At 41.2% G+C, this 22,257-nt stretch overlaps 1 protein-coding gene across 2 annotated transcripts in view; it reads left to right on the top strand.

Moving 5' to 3' along the window:
• LOC139153988 (unconventional myosin-X-like) overlaps positions 1-22,257 on the top strand; it is an 82,085-nt gene that overhangs the window by 35,710 nt on the left and 24,118 nt on the right. For both annotated transcript variants that reach the window (XM_070728426.1, XM_070728419.1), the window contains exons 15-23: positions 2,714-2,820; positions 5,057-5,353; positions 7,926-7,965; positions 9,849-10,631; positions 12,847-12,970; positions 15,113-15,356; positions 18,403-18,498; positions 19,786-19,879; positions 21,040-21,095. In XM_070728426.1, the coding sequence (XP_070584527.1) occupies positions 2,714-2,820; positions 5,057-5,353; positions 7,926-7,965; positions 9,849-10,631; positions 12,847-12,970; positions 15,113-15,356; positions 18,403-18,498; positions 19,786-19,879; positions 21,040-21,095 (1,841 nt within the window). The remainder of the gene's footprint in view (positions 1-2,713; positions 2,821-5,056; positions 5,354-7,925; positions 7,966-9,848; positions 10,632-12,846; positions 12,971-15,112; positions 15,357-18,402; positions 18,499-19,785; positions 19,880-21,039; positions 21,096-22,257) is intronic.

Raw genomic sequence — 22,257 nt, 5'->3', positions numbered from 1 at the left:
ACATGTGCTGAGCAGGATGGGGAAAGGAGTAGGAAATGCTTCCGGCGACATGTATTGAAGGGGTATTTCTATACCGAGCAATTGTTTGGGGGGAGGAAGGAAAGGGATTAGTGTAAAGAATTGTGGAGCACAGGAAAGGAAGAGGAAGGCAAGACGGCCTTTGTGTTTCTCATTAAGGGCAGAGCAGCTGCCAATTGTGAATTGTGGAGGGTTGAGTTTTTTTCAGGGATCAAATGAAAGTACAACTAATCAGAGAAGCTTGTTCTGCTTCAATACCAGCTTTGCCATTCCCACTCTGGACTTCTGGTTTTCTTCCCTGATAGATACATCTGCAGAAAAATAAATTGCTTATAAAAGAAATGCTGCTATATCGGTACATAAGCAACATAATATATCCAACAACTGTGCTTTGTTATGTATACATTGTTTGTGTTCAATGCTCTCCCCTCCCACCCTCAAGTCTCTGGAATATTTTAATATTTTAAGTAATCTTATCTAACTCATCTATGCAATTCGGTGATGTGGCACTGATACTGATTCATCCTCAACATCCAGTACAGCTTTTGGAACAATATGCGACTGTGAGGTTCCCACCACTGCCACCACTTTTGAGGCAAAATGGGAAATGCAGAATTCTTGCAAAAAGGAGATGGGACATAATGGTAGGATACTCTGGCTGTGCTACTCTTCCTGTTTTAGAGCTTTATCAGAAGATCAGCCCAGGTTGCTCTTGAGAGTCTTAAGGGAGTTGGAAAGCCAAGTGCACAGAAATAAGATCTCAATAAACAAGAGTGAGGATTGGAGCCCCATAAAGATTACCCTCAGCTGTGTTGCTGAGGTGACACTGGGTGCCTCTTTAATTGCTTCCGGAAGAAGTAAATGTGAAACACAATTGGATTTATAAAATTGAATGTGAAAGATAAGCCATGGGAAGTGACCAAAGTAGAGTTCTGGGAATATGCCATTAAATTCTTTCCTTAGTCCCCGAAGAATGCTACATTCAAAATATCAAGGCCTCTCTCTTTCTCTATTAGTTTATTGCTTAACATACCTGGTTGAGCACATAGATAGATAGAATTCTTTATTGGCCAAGTGTGATTGGACATAAAGTTCCATTATATTCATTATATTCATATTACATTGGATATTAAGTTCCATTACATTAAGTTCCATAATATGGAGCAGGTGACATTGAGTCAATCTAGTCATCAAAAATCATCTTTTATTGTCTCACTTCTGTCACGTTAAACCAGCAGTGGGCTACGAGCCGGAACGCTAAATTATGCTCGCCGCCGCGGCTCGTAACTTCTCACAAGACCAATGCGATTTTGCTGCTGCACCTGTGGAGAAAGCAAAATTGCCCACGGAGCCACAGGTGCACCCATGTTTCAGCATGTGCGGAAACAAAAAACCCTTGCCAAAACACGGGCTCGATTTTGCTTTCTCCACAGGTGCAGCAGCAGAATCGCGCTGCTTATGAGCCGTGGCGGCAAGCGCAATTTAACGTTTCGGCTTGTAGCCCACTGCTGCGTTAAACCTAAGATGCTTTTGCACCCTTTGTGCCTTTTCAAAGAATCTTGGGATTCACCTTTTGGATGGTGCATAGCTTCAGTATGCTTTAAAAAATATATTGGTGTTTAAATACCAAGACCTCCCCACCACCACCATCCACACAGAGTTTCAAAATAATAAACTGGGAATGATAAGCAGGAGTAGGAAAATTAATAAATTATGCAGTTGGAATCTCAATACCTCATCTTTGGAATATTCACTAGGACTTATGCAATGTAATTCTTTTCACCGATGTCCATTTAAAAATGTAGTCTGAACATTTGCATATAAAACATTGCAACCACCATCTGTTAATGTGCATGTCAAATGAAGGCCTGCTCTTGAGGGGATGGATAGACTAGACTAGACTAGACTAGACTTCTTTATTGGCCAAGTGTGATTGGACACACAAGGAATTTGTCTGTGGTGCATATGCTCTCAGTGTACATAAAAGAAAAAGATACATTTGTCAAGAACCATGAGGTACTTGTAATGGATAATTGCAATGGGTGGGGGAGAACCAATACAAGGGAAGACTCCAGCTTTTTTATTTAGCAGGCAAAAAAACGGCGAAAAAGACTGGTATGGAAGAGAAATGCTAATAAGCTGTAAGAGGATGATTTAGTTGTACTGCAGAAATGGGTCTTGCTTGGGGGCCTTTTTTTTTTTTTTTAAAGAGACCCTTCACATAATTTAACCATTCCTCTCACCGTGGTGTTCTCTCAGTCTCTATAGGCAGGCGGTATCCTAAAAGTGCTTGAGGGATTTTAAAAACGGGAGGCTCCAATTACCTCAGGAAAGGATAAAAGCTGCGTGAGGAAAAGGGTTAAAATAGGAGTTGTAAAAGCGGTGCAGCCTCCTCCTCTCTTCCCCTCCCCCTCCTCCTCTCCCCGCCGTCCGTGAGCACAGCGCGGGGGCTGGACTGACACTCCCTGCTCAACTTTTCCCTTGTCTGTCGCCGCTGGTTCCCGAAAGGGAAGGGCTGGACGGAGCGGCGGGGACGGCTCCGCTGCAGGCGCGTAAAAAAAGCAGCAGCAGCAGCCCTCCGTGTCTGGTTCCCCTCACAGCAGGCAAAACAAGGCTGTTGCAGGCATGGGGATCTGCCGGGGACTCGCCGTTTCCTCCTTTTGTGTTTGACGAAATTCCTCCCCGGGGGTCCTAGGTTTTCCTGAAGGAGGTTCTGGAACAAAAGCTGGAAAAGGCCCGCGAAGAGGAGCTGAAGAAGGCGGCCACCGTCATCCGAGCCCACGTCCTGGGCTACATGGCAAGGTCAGTTGCCTACAATTGCCTGCTGGGCTTGGCTGCACTGCTTGCTGCATGCATTGGATTTCCCTCCACCACACACACACACACACACACACACACACACACACACACACACACACACACACACACACACACACACACACACTCCTTTCTTTCCTGGCCTCCTCATTCCTGCCTGAAAGCCTCCAGTGTTTCTAAGTTAGCTAACTTTTTTCCCTGTTGCATTTTTCGTCCTCCACGAAACTGCCCTTCTCTTTTAGATCCCTGGCTGGCTCCCTTCTCTCTGCCGTTCATTCAAGGTTCATCCACGCGCAATCTCTCCAGCTTTGATTTGGAACCGCTCAGTATCTATTCTAGGCCATAGCAGCTCTGCCCCGTTCCTGTTTCACTCCAGGAGGCTTTTGGTAGAGTTGTAAAGCAGGGTTGTGTTTCATCCCTGCTCTGTGTCTCCTTACCTATGTGTCTCTATTTTTAACTTTACTATCTCTTTCTTCCCTAGTGAGCTGGGCTTTGTCTCGGCTTGTTCAGGCAGATTGCAATGTACTTGCATGCCCATTGGGGACAACCACTTGCATTCATAAAGTACAGCTGTGTTACTATAAGAAATAGACGGTGTAAAGAAAGAAAATATTAATTTCCTGAAAGAGTAGTAGATGCTTGGAACAAACTTCCAGCAGACGCGGTTGGTAAATCCACAGTAACTGAATTTAAACGTGCCTGGGATAAATATATATCCATCCTAAGATAAAATACAGGAAATAGTATAAGGGCAGACTAGATGTCTTTTTCTGCCATCAATCTTCTATGTTTCTATGTGTATCTTACAGGATTGCACACTGCCACATAGAAGTCAGGACTAATTTGGTGTGATTTGTAGCATTAGCAATAGCATTTAGATTTATATACCGCTTCATAGTTCTTTTACAAGTCTCTCTAAGGGGTTATAAAGAGTAAGCATATTGCCCCAAACAATCTGGGTCCTCATTTTATCGACCTTGGAAAGATGGAAGGCTGAGTCAATCTTGAGCCTAATGAGATTCGAATTGCCAAACTGCTGACAACCTATTTATATAGATTTGTCTTTAAAAAAAGTTTTAGACCTCCTTATGGTTGTGAAAGAAAGACCAACATATATTGCCAATGCTTGCTGGAATCCCAGACCTCAACTAGAAGAGAGGGAAACTGCATAGAACTTCCTCCCTCCATCCCCCTCCCACAACAGTCAGAAGCAAAATAGAAGTCTTTAGCTTTTTTTATATACCTTTGGTTAGTGTATTGTTGCTTGCAATCTATAGGAAATGTACTGTTACAAAATCTATAGGAATACTTTTAAGTTTTTGCCAAGCAAACTAAAGGGGGATAGTTGAGAGAGGGAGAGAAGGAGAGAGAGAGAGAGAGAGCATGAACAAGGAAGGTTCAATATCCCTTCTATCTTTCTTCAGTGCATGAATCCAAGCCCTTCCTTTCCTCAGTCCATCAGTTTGATGCTAGACTGAGCATGGGCATTCTGCTATATTCATTCATTTTATTTTTATCCTGCCTTTTGCTTTCTAAGTAAGTCAAAGTGACAAACATATACAACGCACCTTCCTTTCCCTTATTATCCCCACAACAACCCTGAGTTGGCCTGAGAGAGAGTGACTGGTTAAGGTCACTCTGCAGGCTTTTATGGCCAAGGTAGAACTTGAACTCATGGTCTGGTTTCTAGTGCTTTAAGCACTAGATTAAAACTGCAGTTACAACAAGTTTTAAAATCTTAGCTTTGTATCTTTGAGGAAAATACGCCTATTTGGGGTAAGAGAAGTGAATCCATTTTTATTGATTGAATTAATATTTTAAGGAAGATTTGATCCTCAGTCTTCTGCATGATACATGATAGGGCTGCAAAACATTCTACTGTTTACTGGCCGTATCTCTGAGGACCCTATTTAGAGAGATTTAGAAACTCGAGTTTGGCATAGAGAGGGTATATTTTGCATTGGCCCAAAATTATTCCATTTGTTGTGCTTAGCAGAAGATCACATGCAGAAAATGAAAATGAATGACAGTCTCAAGATGCAGAAACGCCATGTAGTTTGGCAAAGTTTGGGAGAATGGCAAAATAGCCTTTTTGGAGCATTGTCTATATGGAAACTTGATTGTGTTGGGCATTAACAGGGTGAAACGTCAGCTAGGGAGAATTTAAGAAGAAGGATGATTATATCTGTGTGACCTCCATACTTATATGCCTTTTGACTAGGAAGAGGTATCGGAGAGTGCTAGCCAGTGTTGTGACCATTCAAAAAAATTACCGTGCTCACTTCTGGAAGAAGTCTCTCTTGCGCCTGAAAGCCTCTGCCATTGTCCTGCAAAAGCACTGGCGTGGATGCCTAGCTCGCAACCTCTATCAAGACCTGCTGGAAGAAAAACAGAGGCAGAAAGAGGAAGCTGAGGAGCAGAGGCGAGAAGAAGAGAGGATTAGGAAAGAGGAAGAAGAAAGGCAATGGCAAGAAGAGAGGGAGCGTAGAAGGAAGCAAGAAGAGAAGGAAAAGAAAAGGTACAATGGCCACATTTCTGAGAGCTGTCTGTCTGTCTGTCTGTCTGTCTCCATCTATCTATCTATCTATCTATCATCTATCTATCTATATCTATCATCTATCTATATCTATCTATCTATATCTATCTGTATCATCTATCTATCTCTATCACCTATCTATCAGCTATATCTATCCGTCCGTCCATCCATCCATCCATCCATCCATCTATCTATCTCTATCATCTATCTATCAGCTATTTCTGTCTGCCTGCCTGCCTGCCTGCCTGCCTGCCTGCCTGCCTGCCTGCCTGCCTGCCTATCTATCTATCTGTCTGTCTGTCTGTCTGTCTGTCTGTCTGTCTGTCTGTCTGTATCATCTATCTATCTCTATCACCTATCTATCAGCTATATCTATCCGTCCGTCCATCTATCTATCTCTATCATCTATCTATCTGTCAGCTATTTCTATCTGTCTGTCTGTCTGTCTATCTATCTATCTATGTATCATCTATCTATCAGCTATTTCTGTCTGTCTGTCTATCTATCTGTATCATCTATCTATCTCTATCACCTGTCTATCAGCTATATCCATCCATCCATCCATCTATCTATCTCTATCATCTATCTATCTGTCAGCTATTTCTATCTGTCTGTCTGTCTGTCTGTCTATCTATGTATCATCTATCTATCTCTATCACCTGTCTATCACCTATATCCATCCATCCATCCATCCATCTATCTATCTATCATCTAATTTGCTGCTCATTTTGCTGGATAGCTTACAATGTTAAAAGCAATAGAACCATAACAGATACAGTCTAAGAACAATAAAAATACAATTTTAATTTTAAAAATGGGGGAAGGGAGTGGGATGCAGTGGAGGAGGTGGGATCTACTATTGGTCTATCAACCACCGTCAGTGTGGTGTACCCCCACTGGGTCTCAAGACCTGGCAGAGCTGGGTCTTCAGACTCTATTAGGGAAGGTCAGGAGGATGGGAACAGATCTCACTCGGGGAGTGGGGGCAAGATGTACCAAAAGACAGGAGTCACAGCTCTTCTCCTGGACCCCACCAGCCAGAATTTCTTGAACAACGGGGTCCGCAGTGTGCCTCCTCTGCCAGCCTAGTTGCAGTGAGCCAATCCCATTGGGCTGAGATGGGAAATAATCTGGATCCATGCCATGCAGGGCTTTAAAGGCTATAACCAACATCTTGAATTGCACTCAGAAGCAAACTGGTAACCAATGCAGCTTGCAGATCAGCAGTATAGCAAGGGCAGCTCACAGCATACAATAAGACAATTCATAACAAATCTAATAAATTTAAAAAACATTAAAAAAAACCCATTATTAAACCAGTCATACAAACAGACACACCATACATAAATTATATAGGCCCGGGGGAGGGAGGGGAAATGCCTCAATTCCCCCATGCCTGATGGCAGAGGTGAGTTTTAAGGAGTTTACGGAAGGCAAGGAGAATGGGGGCAGTTCTAATCTCCGGGGGGAGCTGGTTCCAGAGAGTCGGGGCTGCCACAGAGAAGGCTCTTCCCCTGGGGCCCGCCAGACGACATTGTTTAGTTGATGGGACCCGGAGAAGGCCAACTCTGTGGGACCTAATTGGTCGCTGTGATTCGTGCGGCAGAAGGCGGTCCCGGAGATGAAGGGCTTTATAGGTCATAACCAACACTTTGAATTGTGACCGGAAATTGATCGGCAACCAATGCAGACTGCGGAGTGTTGGAGTGACATGGGCATATCTAGGGAAGCCCATGATTGCTCTCGCAGCTGCATTCTGCACGATCTGAAGTTTCCAAACACTTTTCAAGGGTAGCCTCATGTAGAGAGCATTACAGTAGTCGAATCTCGAGGTGATGAGGGCATGAGTCACTGTGAGCAGTGACTCCCAGTCCAAATAGGGCCGCATTCCCAGCTCCAAAGCAACTTAAGGTGGGTGATCCTGAAGGCAAAGGTAAATCAGAGATTGCAAAGCAGCAGTAGCTGCTCTTTTCTGAACCTCTTTCTCTGTCCTGGGAATCTATATAAATGAAGTATATTTGGTTCTCAAAAAATTCAACTTTTTCCAAAGGCTCAGACCTCTTTGCTTGCACACGTCTTCCTTTCCCTTCCAGTTTTCCAGGTTAATTCCATAATTGGGAAATAAGCTTAACAGAGTCTGTTTTATGTAAGTCCAGGTTTTCACCTGTCTTAACCTGAATGCTTCTTCAAATTTAATTAAATGTTTTTATAAAGATGAATTCTTAAGGCAAACTTTCATTTCATTTCGTTAACCACAGTATGTATTGTAAAGGTTCATATATATCAAGTAGCAGTCAGTTTCTGCTCTAAAACTTTTAAGAAAATTCAGCCTTCAGAAAATCTGAACTTTTAATTAAATTTACTGTAATAAATTCTATGGTTTGGAAAGCTTCGTAGTAGCTTTCAACTAAGACATAAATAACAAAGGCAGGTGTACCATTTAAAATTACATTGATTTTTCCGTACTAGAAGTTGAAAGAGTGTGATTATTGTGAAATTTCTGGCAAACTAGGCTGTGTATTTTATTGGATAACTGCTTTTTTATTTTGAACAGTAAAAAGGACCAGTTGGAAGCAGCACTGCAGATAGCTCAGGTATGTCCTCTTGTTTCTCCAATCTTCCGCCTCTTCTTCAGGATCTCCAGCAGAACTGTTAGAATTGAGCAGCCGGTGTTTGAATGAAGTCAGACACAAACTTTCAGCTTTATGTAAATAAATATATTTCACAACTATATACACAGCAATCTAGATAGTAAGGCAAACTGTTTCAACTCCTACCCTCAAAAAATCGCTATAGAACATTGCACATCAAGATTGGTGCAACATTGCACCACCACTAGACACAGAAATAGTTTTTTCCTGAGTGCCATCACTCTGCTAAACAAATAATTCCCTCACTATTGTCAAACTATTCATTAAGGCTGCATTACTATTAGTCTTCTCATTGTTCATATTACCCATCTCCTCCCACTTATCACTGTATGACTATAACTTGTTGCTTGTAGCCTTACAATTTATATTAATATTGTTTCCTGATTGCTTATTTGTATCCTATGATAATCATTAATCATGATTGTGAAAGGTTCATATATATCAAGTAGCAGTCAGTTTCTGCTCTAAAACTTTTAAGAAAATTCAGCCTTCAGAAAATCCGTACTTTTAATTAAATTTACTGTAATAAATTCTATGGTTTGGAAAGATTCGTAGTAGCTTTCAACTAAGACATAAATAACAAAGGCAGGTGTACCATTTAAAATTACATTGATTTTTCCGTACTAGAAGTTGAAAGAGCATTAATGTATCTTTTATGTACACTGAGAGCATATGCACCAATGATAAATTCCAATGTGTGTCCAATCACACTTGGCCAATAAAGAATTCTATTCTATTCTAAACTGGAGCATAGTCAGGTGAATCACAGAACATACAGGCACACAGAAGAAAAAGGCAGGGACAAAATGGAAACTCCCCTTCCATACCCACAGCAACCAATCACAGTGCAGATTGCCTGACGCAGGAGCCACAATCAACCATAACTGTGTGTTCTGGCACACTACACAACCCCATTGCTCCAGCTACTAAATTCAAATATCTTAGCAAGAACCCTAACCTACCCACCCTGTCTTTTTCTTAGTGCACTATTAGCTGTGTGCAAATGATTCTGGGGCACATTTGATTTTACCGTGCAGCATTTTTTAACCAAAATATATGTGATGTAAAATAGACAGGGAATTTTAACCTTGTCATCTTAATGCCCTTAATTGTCTCATATATACATATACCATGCTCAAAGCTGCTACCTGACTTGAAAGAGAAACTTCTGACAATTTATGCTTTCCTTTTGAGCCAAGAAGAATAATTTTTTTTCAAGTCATATATAGATGTTCTCAGGGAATTATCAAAAATGGATTCAATATTTCAGTCATACAGAAGCCTAAATCAATACAACATCTCTATCTCAACACTTCTAGGGAAACTTTTTGCTTTCATCTCTAAAACACTGTTTTCAGAATCTGATAGTCTGAAATCTTACAAAATTTAAAAATTCAATAAAATTTTACTATTTTTTAAAAAATGTTTTAATTTTAAATGGGATTCTAAATTGGATTAGAATCACAGATATTCATAGAAAAATTCCAGTGAATTTAGTTTATTGTCATTTAATGTGGTTGAAAGGCATTTAGAAAACATTGGTTTAATCATGGACAGAGCACACTTCAGACAGTAGTTATCTTAAATACCAGTGTATCAAAGGAGATATATTACCCATGGCGATCTTTTGAATTACATTCTGCTTAAGGAGATTTAGTAAATATATTGCATCTTTGAAAAGTTAGAATTTTTTTTAAAAGTCTTGTGAACTGGGGATCAATGAAGCACCATTTACTTGTTATGACAGCACCTGAATTTTCAGATCTATTGACAACTACCTAAAATGATTTATGAAAGTTAGTTATTTCCTTGCATTTTCGAATCAGATGGAGGTACTAAAAACCCAGAAGGAGAACCATCCTCTGCGGGAAGAGGAACAGCGTCAAATGGAGGAGATTCTGCGTTTGGAAAGGGAAATTGAGAAGCTGCAGTGGCAACAGAAGGCAGACCATGTGTCCATTACGTGTGAGAATACCAAGAATGAGATGAAGCGGCAACGGGAAGAAGAAATACAGAGGCTAGAGAAAGAAGCGTCCAGGGTGGCACAGGAGTTCCTGGAACTTTTAGATTTTGGGAACCTGGATGAAAGTGTGCAAAACCTAGAGCGCTCCCTGTCTAATGAAGGAACTCTCAGTATTGAATGCAGCCTTGTTGCTCCGCTAGCCGAGGAAGAAGAAGATGAAGGTTTTCCTGCTGATGAAGAAGGGCCACCAGTCCCCAGCCCAAGTCTCTTGAACCAGGACAGTAGCACCAGGACCAGTGATAACTATTACTCGGAGGAAGACACATCTCCGAATATGCCAGTGTCTGGGGAGGAAGAAAACAGAGAAGGCAATGCTTTGCTTCCTGCTGAGAGATCTGGAAGCCCTCTGAACGAACACCTGAAAAGCCTATACTGGGTCGGCTCAGAGGTAACGCAGAACGACATGGTAGAGGTGGAAGATCCGATTTACAGCTTGCCTCCAGATGTGGAGTCAGATTATGACCACGAGGAGTACGATGGCATTGTAGATGTCAGCAGCACATCAATTGAGCCACTGAACGGGGAGGAAGGCCTGCGCAATTCTCATAGCAACGGTGTGGATTCCAATCGTGGAAGCTTGGATTCGGTGAGAAACATTCATAACCATTTATTTATTTGTTTATTGTTAGAGTTGAAAGGGACCATGAAGGCCATCAAGTTCAACCCCCTGCCCAAGCAGGAACCCTATAGCACACCAGTCAAGTGGCAGTTCAATCTTCTCTTAAAAATGTCCAGAGTGTTGGAGTTCACAACGTCCACTGGTACGTTGTTCCATTGGTTGATCGCTCTGACCGTCAGGAAGTTCCTCCTTATCTCCATGTTGAATCTCTCCTTGGTCAGCTTCCAGCCGTTGTTCCTCGTCCGGCCCTCTGGTGTCCTGGAGAATAAAGTGATCCCCTCCTCTCTGTGACATCCCCTCGTATACTTGTAGACTGCTATCATGTCCGCTCTGGCCCTCCTTTTCTCTAGGCTATCCATGCCCAGTTCCCTCAGTCTCTCTTCATAAGTCTTGGTTTCCAATCCCTTAATCATCTTGGTTGCTCTTTTTTGCACCTTCTCCAGAGTTGAATAGCCCTGTTGTTAACCTGTTTTCATCTTACATAAGCGATAATATCATTAATATTTCCTTAATTGATAATCATTGTCAAATTGAATCCATAAATTCCATTGGGTTCAGTTCCATAATGGAGGAAAGGCAGAGTGAAGTTATTATTTTCAAATACCCTCAGAGACACACATGCTAATTTGTTCAGCACATTGTAATATTTCTTTTACTCTGTTGGCTAATCTATTGTGACAATGCATTTGTTTATGGCTTACTTATTATGCAAACCTAATGAACCGTTTGCAGCACTATTGTATATATATGTGTGTGTGTGTGTCCTGGGAATACTTAGATCATCTACATGTAATCCATGTCAGTTTTCATATATTTAGTCACTGGACTCTTCTTTCTTTTACAGCTTCATATTTCCCTATGAGACTCTCTGTGTGTGTGTGTTTTCAGATAAGGACCATTAATGATAGAGAATGTCTCCCATTATAAAAATGACAGGAGAAATTTGATATCAAACTAGGCACACTTCTTTTGACCTTCCTTGCAAATTTTCCTTATCAAATTAATTACCCTACTATTTTTTCCTTAACTACGTTATTAAAAAAGATCTCTCAAGGCATATAATTCAATTAGACAATTTTAGATGACAATGTGAATATAATCCTCTGGTATTTTCCTCCATGCTGTTGTTTATATATGGCTGCTATAATAGATTAATTGATTATGTGCATTGTCAGTTTTGATTCTTGATGACCACATCAATAGAAACATAGAAACATAGAAGTCTGACAGCAGAAAAAGACCTCATGGTCCATCTAGTCTGCCCTTATACTATTTTCTGTATTTTATCTTAGGATGGATATATGTTTATCCCAGGCATGTTTAAATTCAGTTACTATGGATTTATCTACCACGTCTGCTGGAAGTTTGTTCCAAGTATCTACTACTCTTTCAGTAAAATATTTTCTCATGTTGCTTTTGATCTTTCCCCCAACTAACTTCAGATTGTGTCCCCTTGTTCTTGTGTTCACTTTCCTATTAAAAACACTTCCCTCCTGGACCTTATTTAACCCTTTAATATATTTAAATGTTTTGATCATGCCCCCCCTTTTCCTTCTGTCCTCCAGACTATACAGATTGAGTTCATTAAGTCTTTCCTGATAGGTTTTATGCTTAAGATCTTGTAGCCCGTCTTTGGACCCGTTCAATTTTGTCAATATCTTTTGGTAGGTGAGGTCTCCAGAACTGAACACAGTATTCCAAATGTGGTCTCACCAGCATTCTATATAGCGGGATCATAATCTCCCTCTTCCTGCTTGTTATACCTCTAGCTATGCAGCCAAGCATCCTACTTGTTTTCCCTACCGCCTGACTGCACTGTTCACCCATTTTGAGACTGTCAGAAATCACTACCCCTAAATCCTTTTCTTTTGAAGAAAGAATCCTAGATTTTCAGGATCCTAGATTTTCAGGGTTTCCTAAAAGAGTATATGTTGAGCTTTGTAGGTGGGGGAAATAAAGACTTTTTTCTGGGTGATTTCTATTTCTTACCTGGCCCTTCACTGTATCGAGTCCATCCAACTTGCTACTAGTCATACTTTTTTCTCATTCGGTTTTTAAATGAAGTTTTGAATGAGAGGTTTTGATGCAACTTCTGTACAGTTGGCACTGAACCCAGGAAATCAATTTATCTAACGTAATAGAAGTTGGATAGTTACCAGATAATAATTCTTTTCTCTCCTAGTTTTTAGATAAAGATGAAGAAGGAGATACTTATATGGACACAGATGAAGAATTCTGTACTGGTCGGGTCACTCTGTTTAATGGCTCTGGGCCTGCATATTTTCACAGCTATCTCTACATGAAAGGTAAGGAGGTCCATGAATTTAGCAGGTTGTCTGCTTCTGCAATCACTCATCTTAAGTCGGTACGTTCTTTCTTTGCTACTTGGTCCTGTATTCCTTCCAGTATAAAATACATCTTTTTACAGTAGAGGTTTCAAAGGATTTTTTGCTAAAGTTGTTTCAAGATCAAGTTTCTAGATCATTGAATATTGGAATTAAAAAGGTCCAGATACACATACACCTCTCCAGGTATTCTATAAATATCCACAGGTATTTTTCCCCTCTCCTCTCCTTCCTGCCATGTACCAACCTCCCATCCAACCCCCACCCACATATTCTATTCTGGCTTTTTTTTCAGGGCTGCCCAATGGCTTCTCTAAAAGTTTTAAAAACCTTTCATTTGTAGCTAGCTCTAATATTATCAAATTACGTGGCCAACATCCCTAGGCACCCGATGATATAATGTTCTGACACTAAGATAATGCTTCCCACTCCCAATCTAGATTTATAATTTATTTGCAATGCTTTCTCCATCCCTTTCCCAAACAGTTTCAAAGATAGCATATGGGGAGGCTGTCTTATTTCATGTGTATCCTACTCCTGTGGCTGAGGCTAAAGTGAAAACTACATAATTTACCTAAAAGGAAGACAGCCCTGAACTTAAGATGAACTCTGTCTTGAAGAGTAAAGCAGACGGTGGGGGGTGGGGGTGGTCTTCATTGCTATATTTTCAGTGATAGGTTATTTTCAGGATCCTAGATTTTCAGGGTTTCCTAAAAGAGTATATGTTGAGCTTTGTAGGTGGGGGAAATAAATCCAGATCCTGTACTCTTGGCACATTGCTTTTTGTGAGTCACATTTGCTCCACTTTAGCAAGCTTCTTCCATAATAACTGTATAGTAATGGTTCAAAATCACTAATAGCACTAATACTAAAAAAGGCTTCCCCCTCCCCCCAAAATAATAGCAATGAGATTTATGAGATATTTTGTGTTGTAGGGGGAAAAAAGAATAGGAATCTTGTATAGTGGTTTATGTTTTTTTCCCTTTCTTTAAAAAAATACCCCTATTTCCCTTTTCAATAAAATTATAAATAGTACAGGTGTAAGTAAATTGTGGAATGTAAGTTTTTATTTTTATATTGGCAATCAGAGTGAATTGGAAGCTATTCCCATTGGTTTATTGTTATGGAGTGTTGTGGTTGGCTCTGGCCCAGCTCCTCCCCCAGGGAATGTGGAGGTGGAGGCAGGGGAAACGTCAACATGTCCTAGGCCTGTTTTGTTGCCGGCAGAGTCAGGGAGTGCAGTTTCCTCGGACGAAGAAGAAGGTGGGGGTGACTTGGAAGAGGGGGGTTTGGCACACAGCCCAGGAAGCCAATCACCATTATCTTCGGTCGATTCGGATGAGGAAGTGTTAGACCCACGCATGCGCAGACTTATGCATCGAAGAGACCAATTGAGGAAATATTACAGGAGATAAGAAAGGCCACCTGTGTTTGGCTGGGGCTCCACTAATTAGAGCTGCTGCTATAAATAGCAGTGTGCTAGTTTGGCCGTTGTGGAAGATTATCTGATCGCAGTTTTTCAGGATTGTGCCTTGCTGTGTCTGAACTTTGTTTGTGGATTTTTCATGCCTTTGACACCAAAGCAGAGTAAAGTGTGTGTGTGTGTGTTTCACTTCGTGGGAAGAAGGAAGGCTGTGACGTTTCTTCACAGCTACTAGCTAAGTGTTTAAGGACTGATTAAGGGATTTGTACAGTCTACAAGGTTGTTTTAGGGAAGAGTACTCTTTGCAATACAAAAAGGGTGCTTCGTTTCTTTTGAATTTTGTGATAAAGGACATTGTTTTGAACTTTCAAACGTGTGTGTGTCTGAAATTTGTACCCGTGAATTTTCGGGAGGCTTCTACCAGAAAGCCCGGCAGAACATGGATGGATCACTCCTTGGGGGCCTCAGAGGTCTTGTTGTCTGTATCCCACTGCAGGAGCTAACTGCTATTCCAATTGCCCAGTAGAATCTTATCAGTCCCATATGCATATTGATTGATTGATATTAACTATACTTATAGGAAATTTTCATTTTTTTTAGGGTAATCTTACAGTCATGGACAGAAAAAGGAATCTATCATCTTGTCAAGATTTTTCCAACTTGCTTTCTTTTCTTTGCAGGGGGGTTAATGAATCCCTGGAGGCGGCGTTGGTGTGTCCTAAAAAATGAGGCCTTTATGTGGTTCCGAGCCAAACAGGAGGCCTTAAAGTCAGGCTGGCTTTATAAGAAAGGGGGAGGCATGTCCACGTTATCTCGACGGAATTGGAAACGACGCTGGTTTGTCCTGAGGGAAGCCAAACTGATGTATTTTGAGAATGACAGTGAAGAAAAGCTGAAAGGAACCATTGATATCAGGAAAGCAAAGTACGGGCAATGCCATTATGTCTCTCCTTTCAAGAGAAACAAGGCTCGGCCATTTAACCTAACTCATTATCTTACTTCTTTGTTCACTGTTGGATGGAAAAGAGCAGAACTCTCAGCAGCCTGGTCTTCAGAGAAATAATTTTAGGATCTAAGTCCCAGGGTACTTCGAATGTAGCTCAAACGCTTTGAAAGAAAATTGGCATCTCTCCGAAGGGAGATATTTTAAACTTTTGAAATGCAATGTTTTCATTCATGCAAAATTGTTGTTCGTGTCTGAAAACTGTAGTCAGTTTGACTCCTATTTGTCTCTTTAATATTCATTATTTGTAAAGGGGGCTCTTTAACCTCCTGTTTATTCTAATTTTCCATTAGCCCCATCTTTAATGTTAGGCTGCTTTCCTAATCCTTTAATCACTTTGTCTGGGGGGAAAAACCCAGCCTTGAGAGTAACTATAGATCCCCAAATGTAAGGAGCAGTTAAGTCAGCTCTAAACCTTTATCAAAAATGAATGTATTATCATTAGTCATTTTGAAGGGGGGAAACATACATAGCAATTTGGAGGAAGTACTAAACTATTGATACCACTAACGGTGGTACCCTTCTGAATTGTCTAGTGGCATTGGTCATTGGGAATATAAATTTTTGCAACAGTTTATATCCATAAATAATGCTGGGTTATTGCTGTTCACATACCTCACATGTTGCATTTTATTCCCCTATGAAAATGCTGGGAGATAATCAGGCATTTTAGAGTGGGACATTATTAGTATTTTGATGAAATTAATTTCTACTATTCCTTAATCCAAGGAAGTACTTAGCATACTTCAATATTAGCTGCATTTAATGATGGTTAGGTGTATTAGAACAAGTTGAAGTTAAATCCAGACAAGACAGTGACGCTGTTGGGAAATATGAAACCGGACTTGGGGATTGAGGTTCAGCCTGATTTGGATGCAACTGTCTTCCCAGTCTTAGAAAGCTTTTTAGTTCTTCAGTTGATCTTCAGTTGTCATTGGATTGTCCTGTGCACTGCTTGGAGTGTTCAAACATGGGTAAATTTCTTGCCTGTTAGCCAGGGACTGAGCAAGAAATACCTGGTCACACCTCCCCCTTGGCCCAGTTGTTTTATTCAGTTGAGCTTAGAGGGACAACTAAATTTATTTCTCTAGTCATTTTTTAGTCAACAAACAGGAAATTATCTTGGATTTTCTATTATTCACAGGTTTTTATATTTATATTTGTCTGGGGGCTGGTGTGTGCAAGGAAGCTTCCCTGCTGCCCTAAAATTTCTGTTTGCTGCCATGGGATGAAGAGTTTGGACTTTGGTTAAGCCTCACCTCCACCTTGTTGGCTTAGCCGGAGCCGCGTAGTCCAATACAGGAGTGCTTGTCCAGGATCCCGACAATCCTCCGTTACTATTTGAGGACCTAGCCAGCAATGAGTTGGAGTTTTCGCTCACGTGGCTTTGATTGTGTTTTATTATTTGAATTTGAGCAAAGAAAAACGTTTTGTGGTTGTCTTGGAGCCCTGGCAAGGTCCCATTGCTTGTTAAAGAACAGCTGGGAGTTGCCTTTCTCTATCACGTGGGTTTTAGCTCTGAAGTGCAATAATTTAAACTGTAACAGAAGTACTTGTCCAGGGACCCGGCGAGCCTCCATGTTCTTTTTGCAACAAGCCAATCACTGTGGGTCGGGTCTCCCGCCTATGTCTTCTTTTGAGTAGGCAGCAGGAGTGCTTGTTTGTATTCAGCGATAGCTGATCCATGTGGCTGCAAGTTAAAAGGCAGCAAGATACCTGACGCCGGGAGAGTACGATCTCTAAATTGTTCCTCAGTTGCCATTTCTGGTTTGAAACTGGATTGCATGGGCTCCCAGCTCCTTGGCCCAGCTCTTGATAGTGAGGGGATTAGTGCTCCTATTCCACCCCTTTCTGCATTCCTGTGAGTATGGAGGCTTCCTGCTCGTTGGGAACCTCTATTAAACAAGCAGTTTCCTTCCTGCCCTTGAGTCTTATGCTTGGGTACGTCCCATGCTTGGATACTCCAAGCAGCACACAGGAGAATGAATGTTGTCTCACCTAAACATTCCTTCTACGTGCGCTGCGGGCGTGTGCAACCTACTCTGTAGTCGGTTCTGGTCCGGGATCTAATTGGATTTCCATTTGACTAATGGACTAATGGAAGTCAAAAGGAGGTGTGGCCAGTAATGGGGAGCCAAAACTTTTACTGCCACACTGTGGGTGTGGCATGATGGTCATGTGACTGGGTAGGAGCGACTTGCCAGCCAAGTGACCAGGTGGGAGGGGTTGAATGATCATCATCGTTCAAGTGAATTGTTACTGCCGCATGATGCCTTTCATCTCAGCTGTAGGCAGAGAGGGCTTCGCGAGGGGAAAAAGACCGCAGCTCAGACTGCTGTGGCACGGTGTGGCTCCCCTGGCCTTGGCAGGTGGCCGCGTGAGGCTGGTGGGGAGCTGGCCAGGAGAGAAGGAAGCTCGTCAAAGGCCAGGAAGGAGGAAAGTGGGAAAAAGCGAGGAGCGCACAGCAGCAGCAGGGAAAAAAAGGAGAGCTGAGCTGAGAGCGGTAATCCAGGAAGTTACTGCCGCCGGTTAGCTGGAGCTGTGCATGCAGCTTCATTTCCGCCGGTGGAACTGCATTGCACCCCGTCCTGCCTGCTGCCCACCCCTGGATGTGGCCATATATTTCTTACTCAGTCCCTGGCTAACAGACAAGAAGCTTGGACACTCCCGCAGCGCACATAGGAGGAACGTTCAGGTAAAACAATGTTCATTTGCTGGTGGCTGCCATAGCGAGAAACAGTTTTAGGTCCCTGACTATGAAATGTTCACTTAACCCACATTAAAATCTCCCCAGTTGTTCTTTCTTGTATGTTTGGCCTTGCCAGGAAGGCTGATCTGAGCTGCTTCTATAAGACAAAAGGAGCCCCAAACTTCCTTAATGCCAAGCATGCCAAAGAGAGAAAGGCTGAAGTTTATTGGATAGTTTAAGGCAGTCTAGGTCTTAACAAATGTCTGGGTCTTTTGCAGGGAAATTGTGGATATTCACGAGAAAGAGAATGCCCTTGATATTGTGACAGGTGATCGGGTTTACCATATAGTGGCGGAGTCACCAGAGGATGCCAGGTATGGGGCAAAATAAAAGTTGTGCTGAGACCTTTCCTCTGCAGATGCAACTCCTAGACATACCAATTGCTTTTCCTTTGTGAAATGATAAGACCCTCCTCGCAACAAATTCACAAGCCCCATTGAACTAGCATAGAAAATGTGTAATCTCCGCTAAAATTACAGACATTTCCACTTGTATCTGTTGCTATATTATGATTCAAGAGTCAGAAGATTACTCAGATAACTTAATATCTGAATATCTGATAGTGAAATATGTCTGCTTACTAGGTAAAGCTTTCATCATTTGAAGGAAGCTGACTGTATTGTATCTGTTTGTGCCACATTATAGTTTAAATTGGGTGATTTACTTAATGAAACCAATACATTAATTACCTTTTTAGTCTTTGTAAATTGCATGATCCATGCCACAGCTTCTGACTGTAGTCAAAATGGCCCTCACAATTGGCGTTTCCATAAGCTGCATTCCAGTCCAAAGTAATAATTTAGCTATAAATGAGCCGGGGTGGCGCAGCAGGTAGAGTGCTGTACTGCAGGCCACTGAAGCTGACTGTAGATCTGAAGGTCAGCGGTTCAAATCTCATCATCGGCTAAAGGTTGGCTCAGCCTTCCATCCTTTTGAGGTGGGTAAAATGAGGACCCAGGTTGTGGGGGCAATATGCTGGCTCTGTTCAAAAGTGCTATTGCTAACATGTTATAAGCCGCCCTGAGCCTAAGGAGAAGGGCGGCATAAAAAACAAATAAATAAATATAAATATGTAGACATTTATCCTATGACTGCAAATATATCCTAATTATTTTGTGTCAGACTATGAGAACAACATACATTGAAAGAATCACATTAAGTCCTTCTAAAAGTTGTTAAATAGCAGAACTGAGAAAGACCTGGAAATTACCATCTGTCAGTGACAAATTATCACATACATTTTCTTCTTTTTCTTTTGACATATTGTATAATACAGGCAGTTTGTTGTGGTTAAATCACAATGGGCTATGTCCCACAAAACGTGATTAACAGCTTGTGATTTAATATGTATGAGCGCATTCACTAGCCATAATAGAAAGCAAAACCAGACAAATGTAATGGTTGAACTTAGAATAAACTTATAAAGGTTTCATAGAAAACATACAGTTAGCATTGAATAACTGACTAACTTTGTAGGAAATGTTCAGGGGTAATAATTCCACATGATGATGTAATGATCCATCTGCCTGGTAAATTACGTAAGCCTGGCATTGCTGCCCATCTATAATGGATTCTGATTATTTATTATTTTATTTTGACAGTGACTGGTTTAATGTCCTAAGTCATGTGCATAGTGCCACAGAGCAACAGCTGAGAGAAATGCAAGATGAACAAGCCAATCCAAAGAATGCGGTGGTGAGTAAAAATTGGGAGAACATCATGTTGGAAAGATGATGTTGTCTCTCATGAATTCAATATTGACTAGATCTTAGTGATACCGTTACTGCTGATCAAAGTGGTCTAATTGGCATCTCATAGAATCACCATAGAAGATCCAATCCAAAACTGTAAACTAAAATATTTTGGACACCACGGACTGATATCAGGGAGAGATGTTTTTCCGCGGACTGGAGGGGGTGGGGTTTCAAGTGCTGCCCGTATCCCGCAGAGGCACTTTGCTTATTTGTGTAGCTCGGTTTCTGACAGGCTGCAGCCCATTGCCACTCGACTTACCTGGAGTTGGGGACCCCTGCTATAGGCACTGTAATATACAGTAGATTCTCTGGAAATTGATTATAGATCCTTTTGTGCCTCCTCTGCACCTGGCACAGAAGTGAGTTTGTATGTCAGTCTGATATGGTGTATGAATGAAAGGATTTTTGGAGTTCCTAATATCCCATCTTGAGTGGAGACAGAGGCACAGAGTGCTTAAATTCCAGTCATTTAAGAAGCCAGCTAACTCTTATTATAATTATAATAATAATAATAATAATAATAATAATAATAATAATTATTATTATTATTATTATTATTATTATTATTATTATTATTATTATTATTATTATTATTATTATTATTATTATTAGATTTGTATGCCGCCCCTCTCCGAAGACTCGGGGCGGCTCACAACAATAATAAAAACAATATTATAGTAGAACAAATCTAATATTAAAAAACATATAAAACCCTATCATTATTTAAAAAACCAAACAACACATTCATACCAAACATAAAACAAAGTATAAAAGAGCCTGGGGGAAAGGTGTCTCAACTCCCCAATGCCTGGTGGTATAAGTGAGTCTTGAGTAGTTTACGAAAGACAGGGAGGGTGGGGGCAATTCTAATCTCTGGGGGGAGTTGACGGGACCCGGAGAAGGCCAACTCTGTGGGACCTTATCAGTCGCTGGGATTCGTGCGGTAGCAGGCGGTTCCGGAGGTACGGGTTATCTGTCATTGTGGGTTATGTGAAACAAATTTGAGGGGAAAAAGGCAGGAAAGAAAATACGAAGTTTTATACGTACTGTAAATACAAAGTACTATATTTACTATTATAACTTCATGTTGTTATTTTAAAGGGGACCCTTGATGTTGGGCTTATTGATTCTGTCTGTGCATCTGATAATCCTGACAGGTAAGTTTTAGATTTAATTAGATTGTGATTTCTTTCTCATTGGTTTTTTTCCCCTTTCTATATTTTTAGCATTACTACATTATGGCAGCATTGCTGTAGGCAGGGAAATATATTTAAATTCATGAACCACATATTTAGGCAAACTGTTTTACCTGTAAGAGCTGTTTAAAGTGTCTTCACCCATTTTAAGTACAGTAATACCTCATGATACGAACTTAATTGGTGCAAGGAGGAGGTTCGTAAGACGAAAGGTTCGTAAGACGAAAGGTTCGTAAGACGAAACATTGTTTCCCATAGGAAACAATGTAAAGTCAATTAATCCGTGCAACCAAAAACCCCCCCGCAAAAAACCGGCTTTCGGCGACTGCTGGGAAGCCGCCCGGCTGTTTTAAAAGGTGACAGCCGGCCTGGGGGGCTTCCCAGCACCCCCCCCCCCCCCCGAACCCAGGTGTACTTTACAGTTCTGCTGTTAGGACAGTTTTATTCCTCATCAGATTATTTGAAACAATTTGCATAGTAAGTAACCTTTCAAATATGTGTGTTTGAGAAGCATATTTGCACAGTTCGCCTTCCTAGATTGACTTCCCTCTTCTGCAGAACAAAACAACATTGGTTTACAGTTTGATATTCTTTTAAAAACTTGGTTTTGCCAATGGATGAGGAAATCCCCAGAGTATACAGACCCAATCAGGTGATTGGTTTGATGGTTTGAATCACTGTGAGTTGGGAGGTCATATAGATTTTCTTAAATAAATGAATAAAATATTATACACAGCAGGAAGCTAAGACTGTCCTCGTACTTCTGCAGTCACCCCATAGTAATAAGTGGCTTTTCTAGATGGGGTGAATTTTGAGCCCTTCGCCATCTGGATCAGATGATAGGACTATCTCAACTTCTAAGTTTGTTCAGTTAATGACGAGGCATGATGTCAGTATTATTAAATTCACATCTTACATTTCCCAATTCCTGGTATTTACAATATATACTTCCTCCAATAATGGAGACAATATTAAATATTTTTGTCCCCAAATGACAAGGTGGAAACTTGTATGTTTTCTTCCTAACTGTATAGTCTAGGACTGTCAAATTCACAGCCTGCAGGCCAGATGCGTCATATGCTTGCCACACCCATGCCCGGTTTAGCGAAGGGGGGGGGGAAGT

Source organism: Erythrolamprus reginae, chromosome 1 (assembly GCF_031021105.1).
Source record: "Erythrolamprus reginae isolate rEryReg1 chromosome 1, rEryReg1.hap1, whole genome shotgun sequence".
Taxonomy (NCBI): domain Eukaryota; kingdom Metazoa; phylum Chordata; class Lepidosauria; order Squamata; family Dipsadidae; genus Erythrolamprus; species Erythrolamprus reginae.
Note: the sequence above shows the minus strand (reverse complement) of the source record. Positions and strands in the feature narration are given on the sequence as shown.